This window comes from Neofelis nebulosa, chromosome 7, assembly GCF_028018385.1.
Source record: "Neofelis nebulosa isolate mNeoNeb1 chromosome 7, mNeoNeb1.pri, whole genome shotgun sequence".
Taxonomy (NCBI): Eukaryota; Metazoa; Chordata; class Mammalia; order Carnivora; family Felidae; genus Neofelis; species Neofelis nebulosa.
Genome location: NC_080788.1, coordinates 1,841,718 through 1,862,942, shown reverse-complemented (window position 1 = coordinate 1,862,942; position 21,225 = coordinate 1,841,718). Strand labels below are relative to the sequence as shown.

General features: G+C 62.1%; 2 protein-coding genes across 4 annotated transcripts in view; one reads left to right on the top strand and one right to left on the bottom strand.

The window, feature by feature from the left end:
- The window catches only part of CTXND1 (cortexin domain containing 1), a 35,954-nt gene extending 34,431 nt beyond the window's left edge, over positions 1–1,523 (top strand). Inside the window, exons 2-3 of the mRNA XM_058736356.1 lie at positions 38–200; positions 1,097–1,523. Coding sequence (XP_058592339.1) covers positions 1,159–1,338 — 180 coding nt within the window. The 5' untranslated portion in view covers positions 38–200; positions 1,097–1,158 and the 3' untranslated portion in view covers positions 1,339–1,523. The remainder of the gene's footprint in view (positions 1–37; positions 201–1,096) is intronic.
- FAH (fumarylacetoacetate hydrolase) overlaps positions 1–21,225 on the bottom strand; it is a 38,464-nt gene that overhangs the window by 3,858 nt on the left and 13,381 nt on the right. Inside the window, exons 11-14 of one of the 3 annotated variants that reach the window (XM_058736354.1) lie at positions 19,487–19,533; positions 16,956–17,057; positions 16,697–16,814; positions 14,190–14,380 (exon numbers count right to left, since the gene is read on the bottom strand). In XM_058736354.1, the coding sequence (XP_058592337.1) occupies positions 14,301–14,380; positions 16,697–16,814; positions 16,956–17,057; positions 19,487–19,533 (347 nt within the window). In that variant the 3' untranslated portion in view covers positions 14,190–14,300. The other 2 variants (XM_058736355.1, XR_009263740.1) reach the window with 2 other exon arrangements.

The window sequence follows — 21,225 nt, the reverse complement described above, 5'->3', positions numbered from 1 at the left end:
CCAGGAAGTGACGGGCCCTCATCCTCTTCTGTCGCAGCTGCCGCCCGCACAGGTGCCTGCGACTGAGTGAAAGGCCACCGCTGTCGCTGGCTCCCCGCGGTCACGTCCGGCCACCCACCCCCCGCCCTCCCAGAGCAGCCTGACCCAGAGTGCGGGCCACCCGGCAGCCCTTCTGACGTGGTGACCGCTCCGACCGGCAGGTCAGTGCCCTCTGGGGACGGGGGGGAATCTGAGCGAGGGGGACGAACGGTCACCAGCGGTGATGGATGTGCCAGGACCCGCCAGCCCGAGGCTCACCTCCGTGTGGTCCTGAAGTCAGGAGGGACGGGGGAGACTGGTCCCCGCTCTGCCTCCCGCCAGCGGAGGGAGAGGCCTGCGGAGGCCACGTGTGCGGGGACAGCAGCCCTGCCCTGGGGAGACCCCCTTCGTCAGAGCACGGCCCCCCGCCCCGGGGGCCAGGGACCACAGAGCGCATCCCCACCTGGGACACGGCCTGACCTCGCTGGCCTCGTCACCGCCCGCAGCAGGGAGGTGAAGGCGTGCGGGACGGTCACCTGACATTCCCCCGCAAGGCGGGTCCCTGTGATCGCCCAACCGGGTCTTCTGACGACCCCTGTGGCTTCCGCCCCTGTCCCTCAGTGGGGGGAGGGCGCAGACCCTCCGTGGGACCCCGTCCGGTGCAGGGGGTCCTGTGCGGTCCGTCCATACGTTCCGCTCAACATTCCGCTGCCAAACGGCTTCTGCTGCTGCAGCGAACTCACTCGTGACCTCGTTCCTGCACCGCTCTGAGCGCCCCGGGTCGGCGCCGGGCAGACCCAGAGGCGTCATGACATCGCCCTCCCCGGGGCCGGGCGGCGGGGACAAGTGCGGGAGCTCCGTCCTCGGTCACCTGTCCCCGCTGCCCGGGCGGCACGGGCCCCGCCACAGACCGCGGTCGCCCATGAGGTTGGCCTTTGGGTCCCGGGGAGGATGCGTGTGTCCTGGGCCCCTCACGCCCTCAGGAGGGGCCGGGCGGCGAGGGGTCGCTCCAGGGCAGTGACCCCCCCCGCCAGGCCGGACTGTGGCCCTGCCTCCCCACAGCCCTGGCTCCCCGCAGGCGTGGAAAATGGTACCTGTCGACCCCGGGCTGGAGGAGGAGCCCACAGCCGCAGCCCCGACATGGAGGAGCCCACGCCCGAGCCTGTCTTCGTGGACGTGGACAAAGGGCTGACCCTGGCCTGCTTCGTCTTCCTCTGCCTCTTCCTCGTGGTCATGATCATTCGCTGCGCCAAGGTCATCATGGACCCGTACAGCGCCATCCCCACGTCCACCTGGGAGGAGCAGCACCTGGATGACTGAGGCGCGGCCGGGGGACCCCGAGCCCCCCGGCCGCCCCGTGTCGCCCGGCTGCCCGAGCCCCCCGGCCACTCCCGAGTCCCCCGGCCACTCCCGAGTCCCCCGGCTGCCCCGTGTCTCCCGGCCACCCGAGTCCCCCGGCCACTCCCGAGTCCCCCGGCCACTCCCGAGTCCCCCGGCCGCCCCGTGTCCCCCGGCCACCCCGTGTCCCCCGGCCGCCCGAGTCCCCCGGCCACTCCCGAGTCCCCCGGCCGCCGAGTCCCCCGGCCACTCCCGAGTCCCCCAGCCACTCCCGAGTCCCCCGGCTGCCCCGTGTCCCCCGGCCGCCCGAGTCCCCCGGCCGCCCGAGTCCCCCGGCCACTCCCGAGTCCCCCGGCCGCCCCGTGTCCCCCAGCCACTCCCGAGTCCCCCGGCCGCCCCGTGTCCCCCGGCCACCCGAGTCCCCCGGCCACTCCCGAGTCCCCCGGCTGCCCCGTGTCCCCCGGCCACTCCCGAGTCCCCCGGCCGCCCCTGAGTCCCCCGGCCACTCCCGAGTCCCCCGGCTGCCCCGTGTCCCCCGGCTGCCCCGTGTCCCCCGGCCGCCCGAGTCCCCCGGCCACTCCCGAGTCCCCCGGCCACTCCCGAGTCCCCTGGCTGCCCCGTGTCCCCCAGCCGCCTGAGTCCCCCGGCCACTCCCGAGTCCCCCGGCTGCCCCATGTCCCCCGGCCACCTGAGTCCCCCGGCCACTCCCGAGTCCCCTGGCTGCCCCGTGTCCCCTGGCCACCCCATGTCCCCCGGCTGTCCGCCCGCAAGCCCGTGGAGCCGGGATGTAGGCGGTTCGCTGCTCCCTCTGGAGCCCCAGAAGGAAGTGAGCGGGGTGCCAAGGGGGGCTCGAGGGTGGCCCAGCCTGGACGTACCAACGGCACGGGCCCCGGAGGCCGCGGAGGCCGTCCCTCGTGGGGACTCACTGTGGGACGACGGGGTGGCCCCCGTCCCTGGCTCCTGCACACCTTCTGGGAAGGGATCCGGGGCAGACACGCACCATCACGCAACAGAGCCCTCGCTGTGGGGACACGTCTGCCCTTAACATGCAAAGCAGCACTCGCGCCAGCCCCCTGACCCCGAGTCCGGCCCGGAGGCCGGTGGGTGTGCAGGTGGAGGCCGGCGTTCTCACAAGGCACAGGGCTGCTTCCGGGCAGTATTTTTTTTTTTTTAACTAAAACACAGAGGGGTCTATTTTTCCTGTCATAAATGAAATGTGCATCTTGGGAGCTTGGGAAAATACAGAAAAATAGAAGGAAAGGGGAAAATAACACCTATAATCCCACCTCCCCAAAGCCACCATTTTGATATATTTCTCCCAGGCTCTTTTTACACGTCTTTTTAAATAGCCCAATTCACACGTACGCACGACGTTGTGCCGCCTCCTCCCGTCCCATCAGCCCCCCCTCGGCCGTCACCCACATCTGTGACCACGGAGCCCGCAATGCTGGTCCCGAATCCCGGCCCCGTTCCTTCCTCGCTACAGGACCCCAAACAGCTCGGTCAGCCTCTCTGAGCCCCAATTCCCTCACCTGTGACACGAGGGAGTGACGTCTACCTCACAAGGTTGTCGTGAGGACGGAACGAAGGAGCACTCCGTGACTCCCCCACCCCGGGGAGAAGCCAGGGGCCTGAGCCGGGAGCGCGGGGGCTCTGGGACCCCCTCCCCACAGAGCCTGGAACCCTGGAAGCTCCTCAACCTCCCGGGGCCGCTTCCAAAGCCAAATCTCCCGGCCAGGACCCCTGGTCAAAGGGACACTCACAGCAACCTCTTCCAGCACCTGACCTCAAGGGATATGGTGTCTATCGATTTACACAACTGTCACTGTCATATGTTTAAGCACATACGGTATGCAGTTAGGCTGGACTGCCTGAAGCCCCTTCCTCCGAGGCATCTATGCCGTCCCTGCAAGGGGTGGCCGGCCACCCCCGAGGGACAGACCTGCACCTGTGGGGAAACCCAATGCTCCCTTCCCCTCACCGGCATCCCCGCTCCGGGCCCCCCTGCAACCCGGGCCACCTGGGCAACAGGTTTCCAAAGCACCGTCACCACCAGGTGACCCCGAAAATGAACAAGACCACGGCTGTTCAGGCACGTTCCGGGGCCTGTCCGGCTGTCCTCCCCCCACACACGCACACACACGCTAGGTGGGACGCACAAAGGGACAGCTGGGAGAGGCAGCCAGCCCAGATGCACTGGAGGCTCTGTCTGAGAGAAGGATCTGGAGCAAGGACCTTGTGCATTGCCCCAGGCCCAGCAGCAGCCTTCACTGTGCAGCCTGCCTCAGAGACACGCACTTCTGTCAAAAGCACATCAGCACGGATTTGCAGCGTGAATGAGCGCCGTCTCCCCGTCAGTTAACAGCAAGCCCCAGGAGCAAAGAAAGTTCTGGAAGGCCTTGGCTGGAGGTACTTCAGAATCCTCAGGAGTGACGATCAGGCGCCCTAGGGCCGTGCCACCCAAACTGTGGTGAGAGACAGAGTGCATCTCCAGAGGTGAGGAGCATGCTGGGAATCCAGAACCCGGGCCCCACCCCAGACCTGCGGGGCCAGCGTCCCTGGGGGGTGGCGCCCAGGAACCTGTGGGCGAGACCCGCTGAGTGCCGGCCGGGCACACGGGAGTTAGAGAAGCACGGCCCCCGGGATCCCTGGCCCCACTTCCCTCTTTTCCACACTTAACATCTGTGGGTGTTTCCCACCGTCTCTCTGGACTGGTTTTTTTTTTTTGTTGTTGTTGTTGTTGTTTGGTTTTGGTGGCAAGAGGGAAGAATATTTCAGAATAGATGAAAAATAAACAACTCACGCCCCATCCAAGCCTCCCGTCAAACGGCGATTTTCATTGTGTATCCATACGCCCCCTTCTGACCCTTGCCCGAATGCAAGATATACTCCTTAGAAATGTCATCAGTTACATAATCTAAAGCCCTACTCTCTCCTAACATTACCTCAGGAGCCCGCTGCCACGGCCTTCCCCGTTACCCTCTCGGTGGCCGTGGACGAGCCGTCTGGTGCACTGTCCACATTCCCATTAGGAAGTGCTTGGATCGCTTTCATTTTCCCTGTTCTGCATGTGCCAGGAGACGTAGGTGACGAAGGCCGAGAGCTCGCTCAGGACAGCGGGGAATAAATGTTCAAACCACACCCCCTCCACCTAAGAAAGCCGTAGGCCAGGGACGCCTGTCTAAGCCTTTGGCCCCATTAAGGGGAACTCCAGGCATCTGCCGCTGCTCCCTGATGCTACGGGAGGAGGAGGGGGGTCTTCTGCGATCAGATCCTCTGAGCCAGTTCCTGGCTAGTTGAGGTGAGCTCTGGGGTTGTGGATGGAGAGAGAAACCGTCCCGCAAAAGAAATGAGCAGCGTTTTTGAAGACTGGAAGCTGGCAGAGAGGGAACGGAAGCAGAGAGGGAGAGGGGCCCGTGGAGCCGGCCACAGCTCGAGGCTTAAGGGAAACTGGGACCAGACAGAAACTCCCCGCCGCACAGAACGGGAGAAGGGCTCTGCTACAATCCCTCCCCGTTACTCCAAACCCTCAGGAAAGTCTGACACACAGCCCCTTTCGCGTGGTGTCTGGGGCCACCTGCATGGTGGGCGGTGCGACGGAGTGCAGGTGGGGTAACAAAAACGGGCAGAAGCAGGACCCCAGGACGACAGTCAGCGGGGGAAACACGGCCCCTGAGGACGCACAGACGGGCCGACCTGAGCAACGGGCCACGAGCTTCACCAGCTCGCGGCATCAATTTCACCGTCTCTGTTGGGTCTTTTCCAACTAGTTGCGCGCGTCTACGTGGTTTTATTGAACCGAAAGACGCGGGTCTCCCTCGCCCAAACATCATCCCAGACCTCGAGGTCAACCCAACCTTAAAGGGGCCCGTCCTGCTTCCAACACCAGCCGGAGAGGACTGCCAAGCCGGTGTGGTTTCCTGCCCCGCGGTCTCGCCGCTGAGGACCAGTCCTGTGGACTGGTCCTGTGATGGGTGACAACCTGCGGGGCCCCCTGGCCCGTGGCCCGGCCTGAGGACGGGTGCCCCAGCTGAGCTCCCTGGGCACACACAGGTCATCTGCATCCAGGGGGACACACGGCCTCAGCTCTGCCAGCCTTCCCCCTGCGTGTCACTCCTGGACAGTCACCAGCTAAGGCTCTCCCTCCCTCCCGCGGGGTTTCTGTCTGGGCCCTGAATCAGTCAGCGTCCCGGCAGGAAGCAGAGGGCACAGCCAAAGCGTTTATGCTTCAAGGGCTTAACGAAAGACTATTCAGAGGTCAGGCAGGGCTGAGGGAAGCGACACCGGATGGCAAAGCCCTACACAGGCCACGGGGGGAAGCCGTGGCCAGCTTGGCCTGACGTGGCAAGAAGGAATGTTCTCAGAACCCGGCAGGAGCCGTGGCCACAGGGAGACGGTTAAGACTTGTGCCCGAACTGCAGCCCAGCAGGAAGAGCGTGGAGGGAAACGCATACCTTGACCTCGACACTCCCCCGTCCAGTCTCTCCTCTGGACCTTCCATCAGCCAAAAACAACAGAACCTAATGGTCTGGGAGCCCCGGGTGAAGCGGTTCGTGTATGTTAGCGTTCTGGAGCGAACAAAACGTAACAAGTACAACCCACCCCTATTACATTCAGCATCCGTTCATGAACTCTGCTTGGATGGGGAAAAATTATATGCCCTCCACGTAGGGGAACGAAGGTCCATCTGCCACCATATTGTCTGGGCGGGGGAGGGGCGATACCGACCTGGGCCCACTGCCCACCTGGACCGTACCCCCCTCTAGGTGAGTAAACGGAACGGTTCCTATAACGCACAGCTGCTACGGCCCTCCCCTCCGGGCATGGGGCTTGAAGCGTGGTGTCATTTTCCAGCACCTTCTCCGCGACCCCTCACCTCCTGCGTTCCCTTGGCTCTCCGGAGTATTCTATCTGGTGGAATCTCCCAAACCTTCATCTGCGAAGGATCCAGACTCCTGGTGCCCGGTCTTCTTTGGGCCGCCAGCTTCTACAGGCCCACAGGGAACGTGAAGGGGTCTGAAGGCCTCACGTGTAGGCGTGTTTGGAAGCTCGGAGCACGCTAGGGCAACACCGCCCCGACCCTCGTCTCGGGACAGAGAACGTCAGCGTCGCCGGGAAGTCTGTTAGGATCCGAGTTCACGCCCCCACCTCAGACCTGCAGAAGTGGGGGGCACGGGACGGGGGTCCCCAGGGAGCCGCTTGCCCCGGCTGTGTGGAGGGAACCCCGCTTCCCACGGCTCCTGGGATGGGACCCCCCGGCGGCACGGTGAGCCCCTTCTCTGCCCCTGCGTTCAACATGAGGCAGCCTGAATGACCACAGGAGGATCTCAGTTTCTAGCCTGACAGACCCACACCCGTGTACCCCTGGGGGAAGCACTTCCTCTCCCTCGTGAAGAGTTGTGTTTTTATTTTTTTAATGTTTATTTATTTTTGAGAGAGAGAGAGAGAGTGAGCAGGGAGGGGCAGAGAGAGAGGGAGACACAGAATCGGAAGCAGGCTCCAGGCTCCGAGCTGTCAGCACAGAGCCCGACGCGGGGCTCGAACCCACAGACCGTGAGATCATGACCTGAGCCGAAGTTGGACGTTTAACTGACTGAGCCCCCAGGCACCCCAGCCTCCCAAAGAATTTTCAAAGCCACCAGGTCCAAGGAGACAAGGGTGAGAAGCAGAAATTCTGTACGTGGGTCGTTAGGTCTAATAGTGGGAGGATTCACTTCTGTCTCCATCCCTTGGCTCCGGGACCTTCCAGGCAGGGGAGACGGTGCCCCTGTCTGCCCCAGACACCCCCGAACCATCGGGTCTCCTGGGTCCTCAAGGCACCACCGCCCGGCCCCTCCCAGTCCGCGGAACCCAGCATCAGTGAAGTCCGGGGGGCTCCTGCCTTCAGGCTCCTTTCTCCGCAGTATTGCAGGGACACCCCAGGCACCCCCTCGCGTACTCCCAGCATTCACCGAGGGCGGCTTAATTTCAGGACTATTTGCAGAAGTGTAGACGAGTTTAAGAGAACCAGCAGGGATGGTGAGTCAGCCAGGACTGGGGACAGTGAGAAGCCGTTGTCACCGCTTGCCTGGGGAGGAACAGTGGCCCCCGAATCCAGCAAGGGCGGTGGCCACGCTCTCTTTGGGAGCTGTGAGCCACGGTGGAGGGACACAGGGGGACACAGGCCCCCAACACCATGGCCCAGAAGGGAGGGGGTGCAGAGAACAAACACCCCGACCGCTTTGTCCCTCTGCACTTTCTCCTCTGCTGCCCCCCGCCAGCCAGGAGCCGCAGGACAGGAGCCTGGGTGATGTCATCCACAGGGGTGGCCTCCCGGGACGAGACAGGGCAGGGAAGGCTGGAGAGGAGGACAGGGGGGAAACCGCATCGGGCCCTCGGGGTTTTCCCTGCAGCAGATCTCAGGCACGGCCCCGCTCGTGCACCAAAACCAGCTTTCTGACTTCGAGTGTTCGGGAAAGAGGCCGGGAGCAGCAGTCCTCGATGCCCCCTGGGCTGCTTCTGTGCGGTGGTCCACTCCCCCTTCGCCCGGCTGCCCCGGACACAGGGGCCTTGCCTCGTCCTGGGAATCCCCTCCTCCAGGAAAAGGAGCGTCTTCTGGTCTGACACACAGTCAAGGGGGTCCACAGAGCTGACAGCCCTTCGGCCTGACCACACACGGAAGCAGCCGGCCGGCACCCCCCATAGTCACGCTCGATAAGCCCCCCACCCCCCGCACAGCACTGAGCCCACGAGGTGCGGAGAGGTGGGGCTTCACCCCAGAAGCAGACGGGGACTCGGAACAGTGACCCCAGGCTGAGAGACTGGACACCCAGGAGGCGGGAGCTGGAACAGACGTCCTGTGAGCACATCCTTCCTCCTCGCGGATCGCCAGGTGAGGCGCTGCTATGACCCAGAAGACCTTGGAGCCGGGCTCCCAGATGTGACAACGCCCCCCACACTTATGAGCAGCTCCCGTGTGACAGCGGTTTGGACACAGGAGTAAGGCACAGCCCCGCCCGGAGAAGCCCCCTGCCCTGGGTCAAGGCCAGAGTTCCAACGGCTGCGCCATAATTCCCCCGGAGGCTCGAAGTTCTGGAGCCGGGTCTCAGCTCTGCCGCCCAGCTGGAGGTGCGAGAGGGACACGTGTCTTCGTTTACACAGAAAATACCAGAGACAACGTGGGGCCCAGAGAGGGGGGCGAGGGGGCCCTTCCTTGGGACTCGTGCTTCCGGGGGCCAGCGTATTACAAACGGCCACGCACAGATCCCCGTAAGGGGTCACGGGGGCCCCTCTGTCCCCTGAGAGTCCGCCTGGTGTCACCCAACCTGCACCCTCGGTGCCCCTCCCGTGAGACACGCCGGCGGGCTTCAGGGAGGCGGCGCCCAGGACGGAAGCAAGCGGTTCTTGCCCCAACTGGGGGCATTTCGCCGTTGTACCAAATATCTATTTTCTTGCTCTCTTTCCGATTTGTGCTTCTGGAAACCCTCACACATTAGCCTGGTATTCACGACAGCTGCAAGGGGCAGTGAGGGCACATTTCACAGTATTACCTGATTCCTATCAATCGATCTCTACACAGATCTCCTAACAGATGACGAGCGATACGAATTATTTACTTTGGCAGCGAGGGGGAGGCTGAACACCAGGACTGCAAAGGGTGTTATTTTTATGAGACGTACGTGAAAGGATCGAACTTTTTTTTTAAACAAATTTAAACATTTCAGCTTGATTTAAATAGTTTTGATATGAAGCGTTAACATTCTTCAGTTACAATTTACATCGTGCCTTTCATTTTAGTGGAAAGTTTCAATATTATCAAAGAAAACTAACGCAGAAAACGCGCAGAGGATAACTTTAGTTTTGCAATTTTTAACCTTAAGGGTTTGGGTGAAAATATTTACCTTTTGTACTGAGTTCTGAGTACAAGTCGGTTTACTTTTTTAATCACGGAGATTCGTCTGTCAATGAAGCCCACGTTGTGCGAAAAGCCTGGCTATGACAAAATAGTGATTCCAATGAAATGAAGGCAATAAACCTTAAAACTTTCTTGGAGAACGTTTGTGAAACAAGTCATGAATCTGTAGGTCTTCAGGGGTCATCCGAAACGGCCAACACTGTTCAGGTACAGCGATCAAACTGTTGTGTCTGATGCAAAGAAAAGACTGGTGGTCAGCAGAGGGGAGGGGGTGGGGTGAGACGGGATCGCGACGACCGGGTGGCGTATGGGATTCGAATCCCTGTACCGTACGTCCGAATGCAACAGGTCATTGGGTATTAATTAATTAAACTTCAGTTGAAAAAAAAGGAAGACAAATTAGTTTGCTATGTTGCCCCTTTTCAACCCTCAAACGCCGTAGATAGCTTTGAAATTTTGTCTCGTCCTTATCAAAGCATGTCGAGGTAGGAGAAGAGAATGTGTTTTATTTCAACATCGAGCTTGAGCTTTGAAACGTCGAGGCAGAAGGGAGCCCCCACGGGTCCCTGGCTTCAGGGGGTGGATCTGTGAATACAACAGAATCCCGTGGCTCGTGGTCTCCCGGGATCCATTCATCTGTTCAGCAAATGTAGGCCAAGTGCCTGCCACATGCTGGGGGGTCAGTGCTAGGTGCTGGAGAACGTTCCAGCAGCAACAGCCAACAACTCTGCCCTCGGGAGCCCCACATCTAGAGAAGGAAGACGTGGCTCGGATCGTCACAGACAGCAGCGGTCTGTTGATCTCTGGGGTCAAGTCCTCGGTGGCCGCAGAGATGTTCCGTCCCCATCCCCCCGTCCCCCCAGGAAAGGACCCACTGCCCAGCCTCTGGGTGTGCTCTTGGCACAGCGTTATTAGTCTGTGCAACCACGAAAAACAAACACACCTGCCAGGAAGCCTCCACTCTGCCCTCTCCTATTCATCAGGGGCCTCTGGGAGTCCTTTCTGCCTCTCCCTCCGGGGGGGGGGCACTGCCGAGGGGAGGGACAGAGAGGGACACATACGGGACACAGATGCACACTTTGGAAGGCAATCCCCCCATGGGAATTTTTCCTGAGGTCGTTAGAAAGTATATGCCCCCCGGGGCACCTGGAGGGGCTCAGTCGGATGAGCCAGGTCGTGATCTCAACGTCCACCCAGGTCACGATCTCACGGTTCGTGGGTTCGAGCCTGTGCTGACAGCGTGGAGCCCGCTTGGGATTCTCTTTCTCCCTCTCTCTCTCTGCCCCTCCCCCATTTGTTCTCTCTCAAAATAAGTAAATAAACCTGAAAAAAAAATTTTAATATGCCTCCAAATTGAAGAAAGAAAAAAAAAAAAATGAAAATAGAACCTCTTTTGAGATCCATTCTGTGCAAGGGACTGTTTTGGGAGTTTTTACCACAATACCCGGGACCGGCTGTCCCGCCGCTTTGTCCCCGCACAAAACGAGCCGCTGGCAAAAGTTTATTAGAACAGATGAGACCTGAAGAGTGGTAGGAAAGCCCTGTGTACAGAGGGGGGACAGTCGGGAGTGAACGCCTGAGGACTCTAGGCGGGGGTCCTCGCCGCAGAAGGTCCTGGTCTTTCCTCCCCTCTCCCCTCCCCCTCGCGCCTTCCCAGGTCCCACCCTTACTGGGGGCACAACTCTAGGCGCTGGGTGCTCCGCTCCGCTGGGTGAGGGGTGGTCTGAGGCCACACTGAGGCCTTCGGTCACATTCCTGGGGGAAACCTGAGGGGGTAGGTAAGGTCTGGCACATTGTTAAGAGAAACCTTCTCCCGAGGGGGGCGGCTGTGGCCGGGCACTCCCAGCATTGTTCCAGAACGGGTGTTCCCCCCCACCAGGGACCTCAGGCCCTAATCCTCCTCTCTCGGCCTATTTTGTCTTATCTTTTCCAATTGTAGAATCTTGGGAGAAACAATCCTCACTATACTTAAAGCCCTAAAGCTCCCTTGTCCCCAAGGAGAGGACAGCCGGAGGCCAGCCTCACCCGGCCCGCTCTAGCTGTGCAGCAGCACTCAAAGCTGGACCAGTGTCAGGGAGAGGGTGCAGGGCAGGGGCGGGGGGCGCTGGAGGCAAAGGGGCTCTCCTCCCTCCCCACCCTGCGCAGGAGCGACAGGGGCTCCACCGGGCCCAGGGCAGTGGGGTGCCCCCGAGTCCAGCCGGCACCCCCAGCGTGACCATCCCGCCAGAAACCCCTCTGGCCTTGGCCCTCCTGCTCAGGGCACGTCTCAAACGGATTCTACCCTGGGTCGCAGAACTCGTGGCTCATCCGTGTACCCTCGCCAGGGGCCGCGAGGGACAGGAAGCAGGAACGAAACAGGCGGAACCGGGAGCGGTTTGCCTCGGGGCGCAAAGACCACTGGTTCCCTTGTCCCCTGGGCTGCCCGGGGCACTTCCGGACCCAGGAGAGCAGCCAGGCCCAAGGAGCAGTCCTTGCTGGACGGGGTCCCGGATGGACCCGTGTTGAGACCCGCCGCTCTGGCTGCACGGATCCCGGCCGGCCCCGCGTCTAGGCTCCCTGATGCTCCGATCCCGCAGATTTCCACGGCACCGCCTGCCCCCGGGGGCACTTCAAGCGAGGCGCGAGACCCGTGTGACTTCAACGGCCGGGATCAGCATTCTCTGGCGCCAGCGGGGCCAAATGGACCGATAATGATTCAAACGACTTCCGTCCGCCAGCCGGAGACCTCCGGGAGCCCCGCCGTGCGCGCCAGCTGTTCTGCTATGTAGACGCGAGGCCTTCAAGGAAAAGACGGTCGCGCGTGCAGACTGGAGCCAGGAGACAGAACTAGAGGAGCGATCTCAAAACCCAGCTGGAGAGCGGGGATCTCGGGGGAGCGACAGACACGGACGTGGTGCTGGGGCACCGGCCCCCAGGGGCGGAGGAAACCCCCCAGGAAGGGGCTGGCCTTCCAAACTCAGAGGGTATCTGGATCAGTCTTGTCTGGGGGGTAGGGGTCTGGGTGGTCTGCGGCCGTCTGCGCTGCACAGGATCTTCCGCCGAAACCGGCCGAGACTGGAGACCGTGGCAAGAGTCCCCTGGGCAAGAGCAGGTCAGCCTCAGAGCGCGAAGCCTCTGCCCAGCCTGCGGGCTGCAGGCTACTGGTGCCCCCCCCCCGGTATCCCTGCTCCCCTCCTTCTTTAGCAACTGAACCCTGGCTTGAACTGGAGAGACCATGAACGCAGCTAAAAGGGGACATCCCCAGACTTCCCTGCGGTGAGGTATGGTCTTGTCACCAGGTTCCCGCCAACGGTGTGGTGCTGCGCGCCCGGGACGGCCGCGTGAGCGACACAGCTCAGCCGGAAGGGCGCTGCTTCCATCCCCCGCCCCAGCCTCCACCTCTTCATCTTCTTTTTCTGTGCACCTGGAACTCGGGCGTGCTGGCTGGAGCTCCAGCAGCCTGTGGCACCGTGAGGTGGTTTCACCGTAAGGATGAAAAACACGTGTGGGGACGAGCAACGTGGGCCCTCGGTGTCGCTGTGGCGTTGCCTTCCGAACGCCACGGTTCCGGGCCCTGGAATGTTCCCGGAAATGAGAAGCATGCTTCATCCCCGGGGATTTGTACTGGCCGGTCCCTCTGCCTGGAGCATTCCCTCTCCAGACCTCCGACCGGCTTGTTCTCTCACTGCCTCCGGCCATCTGGCAGAAGAGCACTTAGAACCCAAGACACTAAGGCCTTCTCTGAGCCCCTGTTTATAGCATCCGTGCCCCCCAGTGCTCCAGAGGACTTACACTCTCCTGCACACTGGGGGTCTTCTCCTTGCCCCTTCACTTATTGTCTGCCCCCCACTGGAATGTGAACATCACAAGAGCAGAGGTTTGGGCTTTTCTGTGCTGTGTCTTATGTGCCCAGAATGGTGCTTGACACAGAGAAGACACTTGATGAAGACAGAATGAATGAATGAATGAATGAATGGCATGATCTGACAGACGGGTTCTGGCATGAGGTCCGTCCGGCTCAAGAAAAGTCACCGTGGGCTCGAGGAACCAGGCTGGGACTGGGGCTGCATGTTTGTCGTGGGCAGGGCGGAGCACATGGGGCGGGGCTCACTCTCCGGATCCTTGTGGGTCTTGTGGGCCAACGAGGGAAGGAAAGCTAGCCCCCTGGCCCCTTTTCTGCCCTGGCATCTGTTCAGTTCAGGTGTGTGTGCCCACAACTTGGGGGCTCCGCCCAAGGTTCACCATGTGCTGAGACAGCCACGGAGCCCGTGAACCAAGTCTGCTCCTCACGTGCCCCCGTGAGGCAGCCCCCCAAGAGATACTGGATGTGTGGGGTGCTATGATGATTTTACGTGTCCACTTGGCCGGGCCATGGTACCCGCAGGTTTGGGCCAACGTTAGTCTAGAGGCTGCTGTGGAGGCATGTTTTAGATGAGGTGAACATTTAAGTGGGTGGACTTTGAGTAAACCAGACCACCTTCCATCATAATGTGGGTGGGCCTCATCTCATCAGGTGAAGGCCTTAGGAGAAAAAGGCCTGCTCTCCCCAGAAGGAGAGGGAATTCTGCAGCAGACCACCTTCGAGCTCACACTGTAGCTGTTCCCTGGGCCTCCAGCCTCCGGCCCACCCTGCAGATTCTGGACTTGCCGGCCTGCACAATCACGAGTCAATTCCTTAAAATGCATTTCTCTACATACATCACATCCTACCGTCTCTGTTTCTCGGAGGACTCTAATGCAGGTGCCGCTGTTTCCACACCAGCGAGCGCGGGGCGGGCCGGGGTGTCTCATAGGAACGGTGACCGATGAGCCTCGCTGGTCAACCGCGGAGACCGTGAAGTGGGACACACCCTGACTTGTGGGTCCAATCAAGGGCACGAGTGGAGGTCACACGGGACGGCACGGGGCTTCGAGCGTGCCGAGCACGCTCGGCTTTATTTACCACTTTATTTACTTTATTTACGAGCACGACGGCTTTATTTACCACTGAACAAGGAGCCAGGCCCGCGGCCGCGGACGGCGGGGATCCCCGGGCAGGGGCGGTGAGCTCACGTCCGGGATGCGCAGAGCCTCATGCGGGCAGGAGAGCGGGCAGCACTTTCCCGGCACACTGGCCAAAGCCGACGCGGTACCCGTCCCCCTGGCAGTGCCCTGGGGCGGAGGAGGACAGGGTCAGGCGCGCAGCTGGGCCCTCGGCAGCACGACAAACACGACGGGCAACGAAGAGCGACCCTCCCGGAGCTGAGCCGAGCCGCGGGGGCGTGGACACGGAACGGTAGGTGCACCTGCCGCCAGGGACCCTCCGGAGCACTGGACCCACGGCTTTCCTGACGGGCGCGCTCCGCCCCCGAGTGCGTCTGGGGTCAAACCGCACGTCTGCTGACGGAGTGCCTGGCCGCTCCGTGGCCAGGGGCCCCCCAGAACCCAGCTTCCTCATCTAAGCAGATCGCGGGACGGTACCCACGGCGGGGGCTGCCACGGGCTGCCACGCCTGACACACGGGACCCGCGAACGCCCAGCGGGTGCCAGCTGCTGTGGCGGTTGCGAGCGAGTGACGGGGGCCACACGCTCGGCCTCTGAGCGCGGCCCCTCTCTCGGGGTCGTGAGGGTTAGACGGACTATCTGGGTGAGGCCCCCGGCGCGATGCTCCGTAGGTGGGAGCTCCGGGCCCTCGATGCCCCGAAACAACGGCGAGGGTCTGCTCAGCGGAAGGGCCTGTGCGGACCGGACTCAGCAGGGAGGACACGGGAGCAGAGAGGAGGGGGCATCTGGGCTGGGATCTGATGGGTGGATAGGAGTTCACCGGGACACTGAGGGAACGGGAGGCACACAGCCCGGGGCGGGAGACGACTGTGGTGCACTTGTTCCGGGAAGCTGCCGGGGGAGGGGGCGGGGGGCTGAGAGCCCCGACGAGCCGTGTTCTGAGGCCACTGAGGGGACACGGACCAGCTTCCAGCCAGACAGTGACACGTTACCGCTGTGTCTTGAAGGGAGCCCAGTGTGGCTCTGGAGGACATGGATGGACACACAGACGCGTCGGCGTGAGGCCTCGGGCCCCAGGGCCCCGAGACTGGATCGCACCCCCGGGACCCCGGGCCGCGTGGAGGCCAGAGGAGCTGGAGAGGGCCGCGCCAGGCGGTGGTGACCGTGACCCCCTGCCGGGGTTGGCCCGTGACCCTGGCTCACACAAAGACACCACCAGATCCCCCCCCCCGCTGCAGACGGGCCCCAAATCAGAGGCCCCACCTGCTACCCGACGGGGAGAGGGGACGCGATGCCGGCAGCCAGGGGAGAGCACGGAAGCGGGGACGCTGCCCTCCGCCCCCCACTCGACATGGGTGCTCTGTCCATCACCGGGGCCCTGCCACCCCCACTAACGCACTACCTACTACCCGAACAAGGGTCCATGACGAGCCATCTTGGGGCGTGAGGCTGGCCGCTCCCTCCCCATTTACTGTTGGCACAGCAGGTGGCCAAGATGGGGTTCTCTCTACCCCAGCGCGAGTGACATCTGGGGCCAGATGTCACTCGCTATGAAGGGCTGTCCGGTGTAGGACGCTCAGCGGCATCCCCGGCCACCACCCACGGACAACTAAGACAGTGACTCTCCCCTGAGGGGCGAAGCTGTCCCGGTTGAGCCCACCGGTCCGGGGGAGGGCAGGAGCCGCACCCAGACGAGCGGGGACCCCAGGGTCTTCCCGAGCCCCCAGGTGCCGCTGCTGGGTCCAGAGGAAAGCTAGGCACAGGTGCATCCACGCAGGGATGGAGGGACCCGAGAGGTCAGGGCGTGTCACTGAGCCCTGGACAGGGGGGAAAGCCAGCGCCCCCACCTCCAACTGTGGACACAGAAGGTGACAGCGTAACTCCTTCTCTGGAACCCGGGTCCCGCGATGCCGACCTCACCGGCCCTTCCCTGGAAACCACCTTCGGGCTACTCCCCACCCCACCCCACCCACAGAATGGGAAGCTGCCCCCTGCCCAGCACGCTGCACCTGCCAGCCCGCCCAGGCACACAGCCTCACCCTGCAGAGGAGCAAGCCCAGGGACACAGGAGCAGCCCCAGGCAGTGAGCTGGACCTGACACCAGGGGTATCTCTGCCACTGGAGTTTCAGGGGGTCCCACCCATCTCACACCCTGAACCGAAGCAGAGGAAATGATCCAGGGAAGCGAGGGGGGGGGGCGGCTTGCACCATGCAGAGGTGAGGGTGGTGACCTTCCCATCCCAGGGCAGTCACCGCATTCCAGAGCGTCCCCCCTGTGGAGCCTGCGGTTTAAAGTCCTGGGTAGCCAAGGCCAAGGCCGGTGGAGGCGGGAGGTCAGAACAGGCAGACGCGGGCCCGGGGACGCCAGACTGGGGACGAGGGAGGACAGATGGCTCTTCGGCCAGCCTGGAGCGCCACACGCTCACAACGGGGCACGCGGACAAGAGAAGTCGGACGGAGCCCGCGAGGCCTGGCCGCCCTCACCTGTTATGATGACTTCATCCCCGTCCAGCAGAAACTTCCTGGTCTGTCCGTTCCCCAGGTCGATGGCCTTCGTTCCCCTCCAGGACAGCTCCAACAAGGAGCCAAAGCTTTCGGGCTCCTTCACAACAGGAAAGGGAAGAAAGCCTCGCATGTGGTGAGCGTGTCGGCTGCAGAGTGGACGCCTAACAGAGCCTACGAGCCCCTGCCTCGTGGGACCGCCCGGCCACAGGGGCAGGCCCGAAGGTCCTCGGAGACTCACCGGCCCGCTGATGGTTCCAGAAGCCAAGAGGTCCCCTGGCCGAAGGTTGCAGCCATTGACAGAGTGGTGGGTCAGCTGCTGGAGCATCGTCCAGTACATGTACTGAGGGTGGGGACACAGGGGGACAGGAAAGGTGGCTCACCCCAGCCTCCGGCCGGTAGCCCACAGCCACTCAAGGCAGACAGCCTCCCTAGGTGTTCTCCCGGTGCCCCGAATGGCTGGCAGCAGCATAAGCTGTCCTCCCGGAGCCACCCAGGCCCCCCCACCCCAGCTGAGCCACCTAGATTTCCCCCCCCACCCCAGCTGAGCCACCCAGGGTCCCCCACCCCAGCTGAGCCACCCAGGTTGCCCCCCCCACCCCAGCTGAGCCACCCAGGCTGCCCCCCCACCCCAGCTGAGCCACCCAGGTTCCCCCCCCACCCCAGCTGAGCCACCCAGGGTCCCCCACCCCAGCTGAGTCACCCAGGTTTCCCCCAGGGTCCCCCACCCCAGCTGAGCCACCCAGGTTTCCCCCCCCACCCCAGCTGAGCCACCCAGGTTTCCCCCTCCACCCCAGCTGAGCCACCCAGGGTCCCCCCACCCCAGCTGAGCCACCCAGGTTTCCCCCCCACCCCAGCTGAGCCACCCAGGTTTCCCCCCCACCCCAGCTGAGCCACCCAGGGCCCCTCCACCCCAGCTGAGCACTGGCTACAGCTTTGGCTCCTCTGCTCCTTCACACGTCCCCAAGAAGGCAGACCTTCTCCCCACTCACACCCTCAGTCTGCAACCTGCTCATCTGTCCTCAATTACACGCTGCCCTGCAAATACCCCTGAGTCCTGAGTTGGCAGGGTTTAGGACCTCATCACAGCAGAGGCTTCTCGTGAGCAGGCCTTGCTTGCACTGCCCCCCACCTCCCCGCCCCCCTGGGCCCCGAAGCAGACATGGGCAATGGAGCAGAATGATTCGAACAGGATGTCAGGGAGAGCCCGGGTACAAAGGAGCACCGGGGTGGGGGTGCTCCGCTGGGGACAGGGGGAACCATGTGGCCGCCAAGGTGCTCAGACGCAGTGCAAGTCCACAGCTTCTCAGACCTGACACTCCTGGCGAAGGAAAACTTAGAAATGGGCTCGAACCCAGGAGTCCCCCCAAGAAGGCCCCCTGATCTTTTCTCAGCCTAAGGCGCCCATGACAATGTCCAATTCAAAAGGACACTAGAGCAGACGGGAATACATTGATTCAGATGTGCAAGTGTTCAGCAAACACCAGAAAAGGTGCCCAGCCACACTACCCATCAGGGAGATGCAAACTGACTCCTGCACCCTCACTGACTATAGGAAAAGGCACACGGCAGCACCTGTCGGCCAGCGGGGAGCGGCCGAGCAGCCAAAATGCTTACCTGCTGCTAGCGTGAGCAGGGACTGGCACAAGTGCTCTGGGGAACTGTCTGGAAGAGCTTCTAGGCTGAGTGTACAGATACACGTGCTCTGTGACCCAGGAAGTGTATTTCTGGATACACACCCAACTGAAAAGTGCCCGTGTGTGCACCAAGAGATGTGGCCTAGAATGTTCACCGTGGCTCTGTACTAGCCCTGAACAGAAACAACCCACACGTCCCGCGCGCCAGAATGTTCTAGAATGTTCGCAGGAGCTCTGTCCTGGCCCCGAACAGAAACCACCCACACGTCCCGCGGACCAGAATGCTCTAGAATGTTCGCAGTAGCTCTGTCCTGGCCCCGAACGGAAACAACCCACACGTCCCGCGAACCAGAATGTTCTAGAATGTTCGCAGTAGCTCTGTCCTGGCCCCGAACGGAAACAACCCACACGTCCCGCGGACCAGAATGCTCTAGAATGTTCGCAGTAGCTCTGTACTGGCCCCGAACGGAAACAACCCACGCGTCTGTCAAGAGTAGAACATTTTACGAAATGAGATAACGAACCACCACTTAAACAACCAGACACCTGCCGCGTTAGAGAAGCCTGAGGGAGGAGAACACACAGTGTATGATTCCGTTTCTATAAAAAACAGACCAACTTGACGTACGGCAACAGAAGTCAGAAGAGAGATCACCCTGGTGGGGGTAGGGGGGGTGGCGATGATGTGACAGGAGGGGACAGCAGGGGGCAGCTGAGACGCTGCCATTCCAGTCTGGGTGCAGGCGCACAGGGATGTTGACTTGGTGAAGCTAACTGAGCTGTGCACTTAGAGTCTGCATTTTCCTCCCTGTGTGTTGGGCTTCAATTAGAAGTTTACTTGAAAAGAAGAAAAAAAAAAAGTGACTTGGATCCATCCGCCCCCGGCAGGACCGAAGAAGCCAGAGGTTAGACCCTCGAGGGAACATCTGCCGTCCCCCGAGAACATCACTGGTCACATCTATGCAGGCATCTAGTGGGGGGTGGTCTCTGCGGCCTCTTTAGAAACAGGCCCACGCACTGCGCCACGACCGCATCCCAGGACGGACGCAATCCTCCTGTTCCTGCCGGCAGGACGGCCCTCTTTCCCGAAGGTCCAGGAAGCAGCATCCCCGCCCCCCCCGGTTTCAAGGCTTACCTTAAAGTTGGACGTGCATATGGTGGCTGCCTGGCTCATTCCTTCTCCTGTTGGAAACAAGTAGCACTGACAGAGGGCCCTCGCTCCATTAATTGGGGGGGGGGGGGGATGTGTAACTGGGAGGGGGGCATTTGTAAGGTAGATTGTTCTGTGGCCTACGCCTGCCATCGTCGGCCACGATTTCACCACAGAGCCGGGGAACCAGTGAACTGGCGGCCATCGGAGCCGAGACACCTGCACAGATGCCATCAGCCGGAGGCGGTGCACGGGTTGAAACCTGTGTGCCACGCCCCCTGGGGCCCTGTGGACAGCGGGGCCGTCTGTCCCCGGAGGACTCCTCCAGGGACGGGCAGGGTGCTGCTCGACGACCTACTTCTCCAGCAGTTATTAAACACCTCCTGCATGCAAGGCGCCGGGCTTTGCTGCTCGGTTCCTCGACGGGGTTTGCAACGAGAAGCTCTTTACTCCGTCCGAGGCCCTGGCTTCCCGCCCGCGGCTACACACAGCAGGTCAGGGCCCCCACGCCTGCTCCCGCCCACATGCGTCCCGCAGATCCCGACAGGGACCGTGATGACGGCACCTTTGGGACTTCAGGGGGGAGGGGGCCTGGGAAACCATCCCTGTGCTCAGTCCTCCCCTTCTAGGTCTTTCTACATCTCCCGACACCGCCTTCTTGATAACCCCGTCCCCTCCCCAACCGGGCTCTCCCCTGGATGTTTCTGGACAGATGAAGGGAAGACAGAAACGGGCCCCAGAGAGGGTCCGTGGGTAGGAGACTAGCCCGGGACCGACAGCCCTGGGTTTTCCTCTCAGCCTTGCCATCAGCCCCTAAGTGCCTTTCCTCTCTGAGCCTCAGTTTCCTCTCTGAGCCTCAGTTTCCCAAAGTCTACCACGGAAGAGCGGGACTGGTTTGTGCAGTTTTGCAGCGGGCGCTATGGCAGCCGTGAGCCCTTCCTACAACTCCTCCCTCTGGGGAGCGTCCTGCTCCTGTGGGTGACAGTGCCGTCCCCTCCTGCAGGACACAGCCTGCTGCCGGGAAGCACCTCTATCAGGGCTGACGCTGGAGCTGGCCGGACAGCAGGGCCCAGCGCGCGTACATAGGTTAAGAGGAGGAGAGCGATCCAGGAAGGGCGTGGCCAGGGGTCTGTGTTGGTCCCTGGGCAAACCCTCCCCTTGGGGGCCTCCAAGGTCCCCCATCAGGAATGGAGGTGACACCGGCCTCTTCCTTGGTACCAGCTCTGTTCTAAACCTCTGCACGACGCCACGTCCTTTACCCTCGCGACCACGCGGTCCAGTCAATGCCATCACTGTCCCATTTTACGGATGACAGACTGAGGCCCAGACGGGTTCAGCTCCTTGCCCAGAGTCCTACAACTAAGCGGTGTGGAGTAGACCCTAGCCACGGTCTGCAGGGCCAGGCTCTTTACACTAATGCTCCACTGGCCTTCGGAGCTGAGCCGTAGAGCCACCGGGGGTTGTGGGCCGTGGGCCCCGGGCCATCTGCGAGGCTCTCGGGGCTGACCCAGGGTAGGGTGCAGGGGACAGGGTGTGCGGCCTCAGGGAGCAGAGCCAGGCTTCCCGAGAGGCACGAGGGAGGGGTCACCAGTGGTGTGTGAGTGGAGGCTGGGGTGACCCTGGCTGGGGTGGGGGGGCGGTGCTGGAGAGGGGATTCAGACAGCGGAGGCAGGTCCCAGACCCCGTGCTTTCTGGCCCTAACAGTCGAGAGCTCAGCAGTACGT